The 12,371-nt window shown below is 36.1% G+C and overlaps 1 protein-coding gene across 6 annotated transcripts in view; it reads left to right on the forward strand.

The window, feature by feature from the left end:
- The window catches only part of LOC105489156 (RIC1 homolog, RAB6A GEF complex partner 1), a 154,245-nt gene that overhangs the window by 86,968 nt on the left and 54,906 nt on the right, over window positions 1–12,371 (forward strand). For 5 of the 6 annotated variants that reach the window (XM_011753856.3, XM_011753859.3, XM_011753857.3 and 2 more), the window contains one exon: window positions 7,529–7,636. In XM_011753856.3, the coding sequence (XP_011752158.1) occupies window positions 7,529–7,636 (108 nt within the window). Of the gene's footprint in view, window positions 1–5,960; window positions 7,147–7,528; window positions 7,637–12,371 lie in introns of those variants that run through there. The other variant, XM_011753860.2, reaches the window with a different exon arrangement.

Raw genomic sequence — 12,371 nt, forward strand, 5'->3', positions numbered from 1 at the left:
CCCATTTTTTCTGTTTGTGTTGGATGACTTTCCTTTTTCTTACCTGATTGCTGTCTAAATGTCCAGTATTATGTTGAATGGAAGTAGTGAGAGCAGCATTCTTGTCTCATGCCTGATCATAGAGGGAAAACTTTCAGTCAGTAAACAGTCATTTACTGTTGAGTAAGATATTAGCTGTGCGCTTTTTCATATATGTCCTTTATCATTTTGAAAAAGCTCCCTTCCTTTCCTAGTTTGTTGAGTGTTTTTATCTTAAAAGATTATTACTGTTTTTTCAGATGTTTTTTCTGCATCAATTGAAATCATTCTGGGATTTTTCCCCTTCATTCTATTAATGTGATTACATTGTATTACATTGATTTTCATGTGTTTAACCACCATTGTATTCTTGGGCTAAGCCCACTTGGTCATGGCGGATAATCCTTTTAATATGCTACTAGATCCAGTCTGCTAATACTTTGTTGAGGATTTTTTTTCCATCTGTGTTCATAAGGTATATTGAGCCATGGTTTCCTTTTCTTGCAGTGTCTTTGTCTGACTTTGGTATCGGGGTAATGCCGGCCTCATAGAATGAATTAGAAGTCCAAGGATGGTGGCTCACACCTGTAATCCCAGCATTTTGGGAGGCCAAGGTGGGCAGATCACGAGGTCAGGAGATCTAGACCATCCTGACCAACATGGCGAAACTCCATCTAAAAATTAAAAAATTAACTGGTCGTGGTGGCACGTGCCTGTAATCCCAGGTACTCGGGAAGCTGAGGCAGGAGAATTGCTTCAACCAGGGAGTCAGAGGTTGCAGTGAACTGAGATTGCGCCACTGCACTCCAGCCTGGTGACAGAGCAAGACTCTGTCTAAAAAGAAAAAAAAAAGAAGAAGAAGGAATGAATTAGAAAGTGTTCCCTCCTCTTACCTATTTTTTTTTTTTAAATAACATCTTGAGAAGGATGAATGTTCATTCTTATTTAAATATTGTATAAGTCACTAAGCCACCTGGTTTTGGGCTCTTCTTTATTGGGAGGTTTTTTGTTACTGACTCAATTTTGTTACTTGTTACAGGTCTATTCATATGTTTTATTTCCTCTTGAGTCAGTTGGGAAATTTGTGTGTTTCTAGGAATTTGTCCATTTAACATAGGTTATCTAACTAGTTAGCATTCAGTTGTTTACAGTATTCTCTTATAAGCCATACTGTTTTTTTGTATGGTCAGTAATAATATTCCCACTTTTATTTCGGACTTTTAGAGTCTTCTCTCTTTTTCCGTAGGTTTTTAAATTGTATTGATGTTTTCAAACAACCAACTCTTTATTTAATTGATTTTTCTCTATTGTTTTTCTATTCTCAATTTCATGTACAGCCACTCTAATTTTTATCACATCTATCCTTCTGCCAGCTCTTTTACTACTTCCATAAGGTATAAAGTTAGGTTATTGATATGAAATCTTTTTTTAATGTAGGCATTTTAGCTATAAATTTCCCTCTGATCCCATAATGTTATATTTGTATTTTCATTAGTTTCAGAGTATTTCCTAATTTCCCTTTTGGTTCTTCTTTGAGTCATTGATTGTTTTAGAGTGTATTTTGGATTTCCACATATTTGTGATTTTTCTAGTTTTACTGATTTTTAGTTATATTCCATTTGGTTAGAGAAGATACTTTATATGCTTTCAGTCTTTTAAAATATATTAAGACTTTTTTGTGGTTTAATATCCATTCTGTCTTGGAGAATGTTCCATGTGCATTTGAGAATAATATGTATTTTGCTGTTGGGTGGCATATTCAGTATGTGTCTTAGGTCTAAGTGGTTTATATAGCGTTACTTAAATTCTCTATTTCCTTATTTTCTGCCCAGTTCTATCCATTATTGAAAGTGGAGTATTGAAGTCTCTAACATTATTACAGATCTATTTTTCCCTTCAGTTTTGTGTTCTTTCTTCATATATTAATATTTTGTGGCTCTGATGTTATATTTGTATCTATTTATAAGTGTGGTATCTTCTTGCTAGATTGACTGTTTTATCATTATAAAAGTCATTCTTTGTCTCTTGTGATAGTTCTTAAAGTCTTTTGGTTTTTTGTTTGTGTATTTGTTTGTTTCTGATTTTACCATAGCCACCCTGTCTTGGTTACTATTTGCATGGAATATATTTTTCCTTCCTTCCACCTTCAGCTTGTTTCCTTGAATCTAAAGTAATTCTCTTGTAGACAACTTATAAATGGACTCATTTGGTTTCTTTGAATCCACTCTGACAATGCTTGCCTTTTAATGAATGCATTTAATCCATTTACATTTAAAGTACTTACTGATAAAGAAGGATTTCTGCCATTTTGCTATTTGTTTTCTATTATGTCTGTATCTTTTTTGTTCCTGGGTTCCTCCACTACTGCCTTTTTGTTGTTCTTGGTTTGATTTTTTTGCATTGTACCATTTTGACTCCTTTCTTATTTCCTTTTTTGTACATGTTTCAGTTATTAATGGTTACCCTGGGGATTAAATTAACATGTTGCATGTACAACAGCCTAGTTTGAAGTAATACCAACTTAGCTTCAATAATATCTCAAAACTATGTTCCTGTACATCTCCCTCCCTCCCTTATGTTGTTGTTATCACAAATTACATCTTTATACATTGTATGACTGTTAACATAGATGTATAATTGCTGTTTTATGCACTTGTCTTTTGAGTCATATAGGGGGAAAAAGGCAGATTTCTGAAACTATAATACTGCTGGCTTTTATATTTACCTATGTAATTACTTTTATCAGTGTTCTTTATTTTCTCACATGGCTCTGAGTTATTGCCTCTTTTCTCTTCAGGCTGAAGAACTTCCTTTAGCATTTCTTGTAGTTCAGGTCTACTTGTGACAAATTCCCTCAACTTTTTGTTTATCTGGAAATTCGGTAACTTCTTTTTTGTTTTTGAAGGATAATATTTCTAGATATTTCAGCACTTGAAATGTGCCATCCCACTGTTTTCTGACCTCCATGGTTTCCTATGAAAAGTTGGCTGTCAGTCTTACTTGGGATCTCTTGTATGTGAAGAGTCACATACATCTCTTGCTACTTTCAAGATTCTCTTTGTTTTTTGACAGTTTGAACATAATGTGTCTCTGTGTGCAACTTTTAAAATTTATCCTACTTGGAGTTTCTTGGGTGAAAGACTCTTGTTTTTCTCAAATTTGGAAAGTTTGTAACCATTATTTCTTCATATATTCTGTTTTCTCTCTCCTTGCCTTTGGACTTCCATCATACAAACAGGCATTTTTATTTATGATGTTGTTCCCATAAGTCTTTAAACTATGTCTATTTTTTTTCATTCTTTTTTCCTATTTCTCAGATTGCATAGTTATTGAAATCACTCATGTAGAATAGTCATAAACTGTTAATTAGTTGAGTTTTACAGGACAAAAATCTAACAATTGTCAGTTACTGTATTGGTCAGTATAGGTTAGATCTCCGCAGTAGAGGATTAAAAACAGAACATGTACCAAGTGTTGTCTCTTAAATTTTCTGTTCAGAAGTGACACAAATGACTTCCCCTCATATTTTGTAGGCCAAAGTAAATCATGTGGCCACACCTAATTTTAAGAAGGCAAGAAACTGCAGTTCTGCTGTCTGTCCAGATATGAAAAACATTTAACATTTACAGTGTGTGTTCCCTTCCCTACCCCATCCCCAGTCCGTTGTTTAGCATTTGTTCCATTATTTCTATGTGCAGACAGAGGTTATTTTGTTAGTCTCTTTAACTCTATAATTTTCAGTTGCTTAGAGCCTTAAATATTAGAGCTTGATTATCAGCTCCCGTACTTTCTTAGCTTTGTGACCAAGAGCACAGTTCTCAATATTTGTTAAGTTTCAGTTTTCTCTCTGGAAAAGTGGAGATAATTCCTGTCTCAAAAGATTACAAATGATCAGTTGAGATAATGTGTATAGGATGTTTTGTACACTGTTTCATACATAGTAAATACTCTATTCCTGTTCTCCTGGCATTCAGTGCTCTCATAATCTGGCTTCATCTTCTTCTTCTTCTAGCCTCATCTTCTGTGACTCTCTTCTAATCATCTGATGCTGTACCTTATCAAATTATAGTTGAACTCTGAAATATTTTTATCAGAAAGTCAGAATTTTTTTGTTACTATAATTTTTTAAAGTTTGCTCTATTTTAGTATGTTTGGAAGACAGGATGGAAACTTTCCTGCCAGATGTAGCTCTAATTTTATAATGGAAGTCATGAAGAAATTAGGATTTACTTAAATTTACTTTAAAGTTCTTATAATACTTGTAATAAATGAGGTATCGATATAAAGAAAAACATGGTTTACAGTTTTAAGATAGGTAATGTGGTTTCCATTCTTTCTCTTGATAATCACCAACAGAAAAAAAGTTGAAATAATATTTCCATCTTTAATCAAAACTAGAAGTATCTCCAACCCTTGAGCTAAAAATCCGAAGGAAAAGAGTAAATAACTAAGGAAGACCATCAAACTTGAGTGCTTAAGAACCTACAAGATACTGACAAAAAGCACCTTGTTTTACCTGCAAACTCAGAAAGGCTCAGGGATTAGATGGACTAGTACTACAGAATATAGAAGTGAGGCAGGAGCCATCAACATAGAGATTGCTTGAAAACTCTGAATAAGGATTCCTGTGTTCCCGCCTCACAGGAAATATACTGTCTGGTTTAACAATATGTATTTAACAGTAGGACAAGAGTGAGATGCTAAAGTTGTCATATTGCCTCCTTACCCTGCTTGGCTCCAGACTTCTGTCTTTCACACTTTGATATCCCAGGCAGGTTTGAGGGATCCTTCCTGGAGAAATGGAACCACTGAAGAAAAATTGCTTGATGGGTACTAGTATTTGAAGACCCCAACAAAAAAGCTAGCTGGCCACTACCTTGCTGAAGTCCATGAATTGACAGCCTGCGGACACATAGTCACCTTTTTATTGTTAACCTCTAAAATAAGAACAAAGGACTAAATGTTGTTAGCCATCTTAGGAAAGTTTCCAATGTAACTTAGAAACACATACCAGAAAAAAGGAACTTAAAGTATTAACAGATAATTGAGGGAATGAAAACACCTCGAGGAAATAATTAACAACCTTAGACAAATTTTGGCTAATCAAAGCAGGATGGTTTAAGAAAACAAGGGGAGTGGATGAGAAAATTCTCAGAATGAAAAGTACAATAGTAGAAGTATATTCAGTAAAAGCATTGAAAGAAACAGTTGAGGAACTTTCCCTGGGTATAGAATAAAAGACAAAAATAAGAGAGAAAAGAGAAAATTAGAGTTTAATATGAGGTTTAATATCTAACTGACTAGGAGTTGTAGAAAGAACAGGGAATGGCGAAGCTTATTATTATATTATGGAAACAAAACATGCAAATTTCCTAGAGTTTAAACTAAATATATCAGTAGATTGAAGAGGTCTAGCAAGTGCTCAATGCAATGATAAATATTCACATACTTGTAGAAAAATTAATTATTCTGAAATTTCAGAAACCATTGGATATAAAAAGAAGATGCTAGGTACTTCAGAGGAAAATGAGCTAGTCTGTGAATAGGAATATCATCGAATTCCACAGCCATACTTGAGAATCTAAAAGGACACGTACCCAATGTACTTAACTCCCAGATTCAAAAGTTGTCAACATCCCCCTATCCCCATGCATGCATACTTTTTAAATATTAAGGCAACTTCCTTGTACTATATCATTATCATCCAACTCTAAATGCTTCTGTTTTATCGGTAACAGGTAGACTTTTTTTTTTTTTTTTTTTTGAGACGGAGTCTCACTCTGCCGCCCAGGCTGGAGTGCAGTGGCCGGATCTCAGCTCACTGCAAGCTCCGCCTCCTGGGTTTACGCCATTCTTCTGCCTCAGCCCCCCGAGTAGCTGGGACTACAGGCGCCCGCCACCTCGCCCGGCTAGTTTTTTGTATTTTTTAGTAGAGACGGGGTTTCACTGTGTTAGCCAGGATGGTCTCGATCTCCTGACCTCGTGATCCCCCCGTCTCGGCCTCCCAAAGTGCTGGGATTACAGGCTACAGGTAGACATTTTAAGGAAACCAAACCACAATATTATTACACCCAACAGTATTAACAATAGTTTATTAATGTCATCAAATAGCTAGTCTGTGTTCAGTTTTCCTATTTTAGCTCAAAGCTGTTATTTTAGGAGTTGGTCTGTTCAAATCAGGACACATATCTTAAGTTTCCACTAAAAGGAGTCTACCTTTGTGTTGTTTTTGTCTTAAGCTTTCTAGCCCTATTTGAATTTTAACGTCTGTATATATATTACTTTGGAAAATAAAATTTAACTTTAAAACCAGATATATTAATACATGGAAGACATCTCAGTAAATCATCATAGGCTGTGTGTTCAGCAATTTAAATGTGACTCCTATAAACTAATTACTTTCATGTCCTTTTTACAGGCTGTCACATCAGTCAGACACGTTAGTTGAACATGAACCTGTATGGTTAAACCTTAGCTAGTTTAGTCGTTTAGACTTAGAAGGAATTAAGTACTCCAGATCATAGCAGTAGCAGGATAGAATGGTAATAAATCACAAAACTTTTATAATAAAAATAGTCTGTAACTAAAAAATAAGCAAGAAGGAAAACTAAAAAATGAGCATCAAAATATATTTCACAAAGCTGGGAACTTTGAAAGCTATTGGACTTGTTTGCCTCTTTGTGCATATTTTAATAGTATTGACAAATTAATTTACAGGACTGTACTTGACTGGAAAGGGAGAGATTATATCAGCAGGCTAATTGTTGCCACAAGTGATAGCTGATGGTGAGAGACAGATAACTGTTAAATTCCAACACAGGCACTGAAGAAGATACTGGTCTACTATGCCATATGAAGATAAAGAATACAAAACAGCCTGTAGTCCTTTGAAGGGTTGTGTGTGACAGTTCAGTTAAGTTGGCATTGACCCAGCACTCTGCTGCAGCTGTTTAATGCCAGGGATTTAAAATTTTAGGTATTTTGTTATTACTAAGTAACTTGCAAAACATCTCCGAATTGCACCCTTGAATTTAACCTTAATTCTGATACATACCCAAAGAATAGGAATCAAGGATAAGGTGTGGAGTAAGTAAAGATGAAGCTACACGATTTGGACCACTGGGACAGGTACTATATAGAATGATACATTTTTTTTCCCCATAGTTTCCCACCTTAGAAAGGGCCCTCAGTAATTTTAAACAAAATGCCTGTTGGTTCTCTTTTAGCGTTAGTTCACTTTTATTTCAAATGTGTTTTTTTCCTCAGATTCTCTGCTCTTCTCTTTCCCACCTTCCTAACACAGATTACATTGGTCAAACATTTATTTCCAATTGATAAGTAGATATGTCTGCTATAATAGAATTTAAGTCTGTTTTTCATTTGAGAATCTGAAGGATGAATACCTGATTTGTAAGTTTGATTTCATTTACTTTATTTGATTGGATGTATATTAGCCAAAGAGTGGAGGCAAATTCAATATCTTTCTTTAACTCTATGATGTTTCTTTTAGAGGAAGTCCACAAATGAAGGGGACACCCCATTTTAAGGAAGAACAGTGTGCTCCAGCATTAAATTTAGAGATGAGGAAAATACTGGATTTACAAGCACCTATCATGAGGTACAGTACTTTGGTTAAATTTGACATTGTATGATGACAGTAGACAATGTAGTTGGTAAATCCCATGACCAATAGGAAAGTTAAATTTCTTTTAATTCAAGATAACTTCTTAGTTCTGGAAATGCTTGATTAACCCTTATAAGACATTGGAAGTTTTGCAGATGGCACATTATACTTATTATAATAACGCTCATAAATTGAATATACCAACTATAATCTTATTTTGAAATTTATATTTTATAAGGTCTAGAATTGTTTGAGCGATAACAGTCCATATTTCCCAAAACAATACTGATGAAAGCACACAAGTTGAGGAAAAGAGAAAGTGCCTTTGTTTCCAAAGTTGTCTTAAGCTTCTGGGAAGTTTGTGTACACTTGGAAGAAAGTTATGCTTTTTCATCCAAATATTAATAAAGGTTTTATGACAAAGTGGCCAGAAATACCAGAATACTAGAAATCTATTTTATACCCATTGGTAGAAAAAAATAAGGAATCTTACCTACAATTTGGCTTTATTTCTTTAATTGTTGTTCCACTATTGATGTTTTAGTTGTCCCTTAGTTTAGCTGCATATCTTTTCCATTGTGTAGATGTAAGAAAATTTACTTAAATGATACTCAGCTGTAAAAACATTGAGGACATTCTTTATGGAAAAAAAGCTTTCTAAATATGTTGTTGGGTGAAAAAAATAAAATGCATATGTTGCTACTGTTTGTTTTTAAAAGGGAGTTGAGGGATCTCCATCTTGTTTAAAAGAGAACATGTATTTTTCTGGAAGAATACATAAGAAACAGGATGAGAACTGAGTAGCTATGGGACAGGTTTGGGAGAAAAGCTATTGTGTACTCTTTTTTAATATTGAACTATGTAAATGTATTGAATTATATGAATGTAATGCTAATTTTAAAAAATCCCTCTGATTCACAGTTTTAAGAAAAGGTTTATTTCACCATTTCTCTTGTTAGAGTACTGTACAGAATGATATTGGAACATATTAAATAAAACTATGCAAGTGGCTGGGTATTGTCCTGCCTTTTTTGGTCCATCCCTTCATATCTTATTCTCATAGAAAAGAACACAATTATTATTTGCTTAAATTTAATCAGTGTTACAAAAGATTGAGTTCAAGGTTACTCATCGCCTTGGTCAGAGGGTTATTCATAACTTCACATTTTATTTATTTCAGCATGGGAATCACTTTCAAGAAAGTAACTTGATACATAAGGAATTCTGAGTGTCTGTAGGTACCAAAAAGGGTGGAATGGTACAGGCTTGGTTTTCTACCTCCACCTGGTGGGAAACCTTGTATGGTGCATGGAACTAGAATAGAAAGAGAGCCAAAAAAAAAAAAAAAAAAAAAAAAAATTTCTGCCATTTTGTCCAAGTTTAACCTGTCAGGTGCTAGGTTTTAATCTATGAATTTAGGTGGTTGGAAATCTGTAAGGTTTCTCTCAAAACTCCAGTGGAATAATTGCATTTCAGAACAAAGTTATCAGCACCTGAAACACATAACTGCTGGAAATTTGAAATTTCCTATAGAATTTGGATTGAGTGAGAAGACATGAAACTTAGATTTTTATAACCAATTATTTTCCCTCCTATCACCACAAATGTAAGTCAGATAAGGCTAGGGATATTGGTTATGCTGTTGCTTATAGAAGTAAGAGTACTATCTCATCTTTTATTTTTGATTGAAGAAAAAATATGATAAATGTTAAGCATCTAACTTTTGTTATTGAGGATAGAGAATGTTTAGAAGGTAAAAATATAATTTTAATAAGAGTTTTCCCTCCCCTCCCCTCCCTCTCTCCCCACTCCTCTGACAGGGTCTCACCTTGTCACCCAGGCTGAAGTGCAGTGGCACAATCACAGCTCATTACAGTGGCATGATCACAGCTCACTGCAGCCTCAGCCTCCTGGGCTCCAGTGATCTCACCTCAGCCTATCAAGTAGCTGAGACTACAGGCACATACCACTACACCACGCTAATTTTTTGTACTTTTTTGTAGAGATAAGGTTTCACCATGCTGTTGAGGCTGGTCTCAAACTCCTAAGCTCAAGCGATCTCCCCTCCTTGGCCTCTCAAAGTGCTGGGATTACAGGTGTTGAGCCACCACGCCCAGCCAAGATCCTAAATTTAAACGTAAATTTAACACACACGCACACCTGGGATACCACATAGCTTTCATAAAATTCATGAAGTCAATGATTGAAGAGACTCTCTAAGGACATAACTTAGAGTATATTTACATAAATTTTTAAATGTACTCATTAACAGTTGTGATATTAAAAATATTTCAGAACTGGGCTGGGCACAGTGGCTCATGCATGTAATCCCAGCACTTTCGAAGACCAAGGCAGATCACAAGGTCAGATCATGAGGAAGGGCAGATCATGAGGTCAGGAGTTTGAGACCAGCCTGGCCAACATAGTGAAACCCTGTCTCTACTAAAAATATAAAAATTAGTCTGGCGTGGTGGCATGGGCATGTATTCCCAGCTCCTCGGGAGGCTGAGGCACAAGAATTGCTTGAACCCAGGAGGCAAAGGTTGCAGTGAGCTGAGATTGCGCTACTGCACTCCAGCCTGGGCAACAGAGACTGTGTCTCAAAGAAACCAAAAATTTAAGAACCAATACAGCATGAAAAGACATGCGTTATATTAGTTATCGAACAGGGTTCTGACATCGCCCTACTATGCCAATAATGAATCCTTCAGTTGGCCAGATTTTTCTGAGGGAGGGGATTCAGTTGTAGCAAACACCTGGGTACCTTGGGGCAAGGTCTATTTACCAGCCTTTATAGAAATATTAGTATTTTAACAACTGACATCAGTTTTTTTATTTCTACATTTTTTTAGAGATGGTGGTCTCACTGTGCTGCTCAGTTGGTCTCAAGCTTCTGGGCTCAAGTGTTCCTCCTGCCTCAGCCTCCTAGTAGCTGGGATTACAGGCACAAGCCACCACGCCTGGCTCAGCCTTTAACAAGTTTGTCTACTTTCGATTAAATGAGAAGGATATATCTATCTCTTCCTATAGATTATTTATTATGTTTATCACAGTTTTTAAAAAGTCATTATCTGCTAATTCCAATATCAAGATTATCTGTAAGTCTATTTATATTGATGGATTTTTCTTTTGATTCTAGGTTACATTTTCCTGCTTATTCACACATCTGGCCAGTCATTTGTTTGTTGCAGCATTGCTGATTATCATGTTGTAGAGATTATGAACTCTTAATTTTGTCAGACGATTGTTGAGTTTTTGTCTAGCAGGTAGTCAGATTACTGGAGTGTAACTTTTATTTCTATCATATACAGTGATTTTCTAGGGAGATAGGGTTAGGGGAGAGAAAGAATGTAGTTTGGAAAAAACAAGGCTGACTCCTTCCAAGGAAAATCACTGGTAAACCAGGGACTACTCTGCTAAATTTGCTTCTCTTGACATTGTCAACTTGAAGTAATCAGAAGGATCAGAATCTGGAATTAATGCAAGCAGAAAGCTGGCCAGTCAGGGAGAACAGACTTCAGAAAATGGGGTCAGTGTTCCAAAGTTAAAAGTTCAGTTCTTGCAGGCCGGGCACACTGACTCACGCCTAATCCCAGCACTTTGGGAGGCCGAGGCAGGTGGATCATCTGAGGTCAGGAGTTCAAAACCAGCCTGGCCAACATGGTGAAACCCTGTCTCTACCACAAATAGAAAAATTAGCTGGGCATGTTGGCACATGCCTGTCATCCCAGCTACTCGGGAGGCTGAGGTAGGAGAATCCCAGGAGGTGGAAGTTTCGGTGAACTGAGATCGCGCCACTGCACTCCAGCCTGGGCAACAGAGTGAGACTCTGTCTCAAAAAAATGTTCATCCAGGCGCGGTGGCTCACGCCTATAATCCCAGAACTTTGGGAGGCCAAGGTGGGTCGATCACCTGAGGTCAGGAGTTCAAGACCAGCCTGGCCAACACAGCGAACCCTCATGTCTACTAAAAATACAAAAGTTAGCTGGGCATGGTGGCGTGCACCTGTAATCCCAGCTACTGGGGAGGCTGAGACAGGAGAATCGCTTGAACTCGGAGGCGGAGGTTGCAGTGAGCTGAGATTGTGCCACTGCACTCCAGCTTGGGCAACAGAGCAAGACTCCATCTCAAAAAAAGAAAAAAAAAAAAGTTCAGTTATGGCTTATAAAGGTTTAAAATAAAGTTTAGTAGGATTGTAATGTTTTGTATACCAGGCTGGTTTATGAGTTACAATTTAGTTACAGTTTGTTTTCTTGATGGCTTTTCTTTAAAGCTAGTTTCATTCCTTTCCAATTTAAAAAGAGTGTATTTAACATTTCCATTTTAAGACAATTTGATAGCCATGAAGTCTTTGTGTAAGAAAGATAAGAGGGAAGTTAATCTACCATGAAGATCAACAGTGAAGAGGGAAGGGGTCTTCCCTGGATCCCTTTAGTCATTTATAACATTTATAAAACAATACAGTAAGGAAGAAAGCTAATCTATAATCAGAGAAAGAAAGATTACAGCTGCCTGGGTTATAGCTGCCAATTATGTGACTCAGGCCCCATAATTACATTTCTTTAAGGCTCAAAAGTAATTCAGATTTCCAACAGCTTAGATTTTGAATTACATATTTTCATAGCATATAGTAGTACATCTAAAACATAAACTTTTTATACTCCACCCACCAAATGATACACATAGATTTTATCACTGAAATATAAATTTGAAATTAATATATAATGCT

This window comes from Macaca nemestrina, chromosome 14 (assembly GCF_043159975.1).
Source record: "Macaca nemestrina isolate mMacNem1 chromosome 14, mMacNem.hap1, whole genome shotgun sequence".
Classification (NCBI taxonomy): Eukaryota; Metazoa; Chordata; class Mammalia; order Primates; family Cercopithecidae; genus Macaca; species Macaca nemestrina.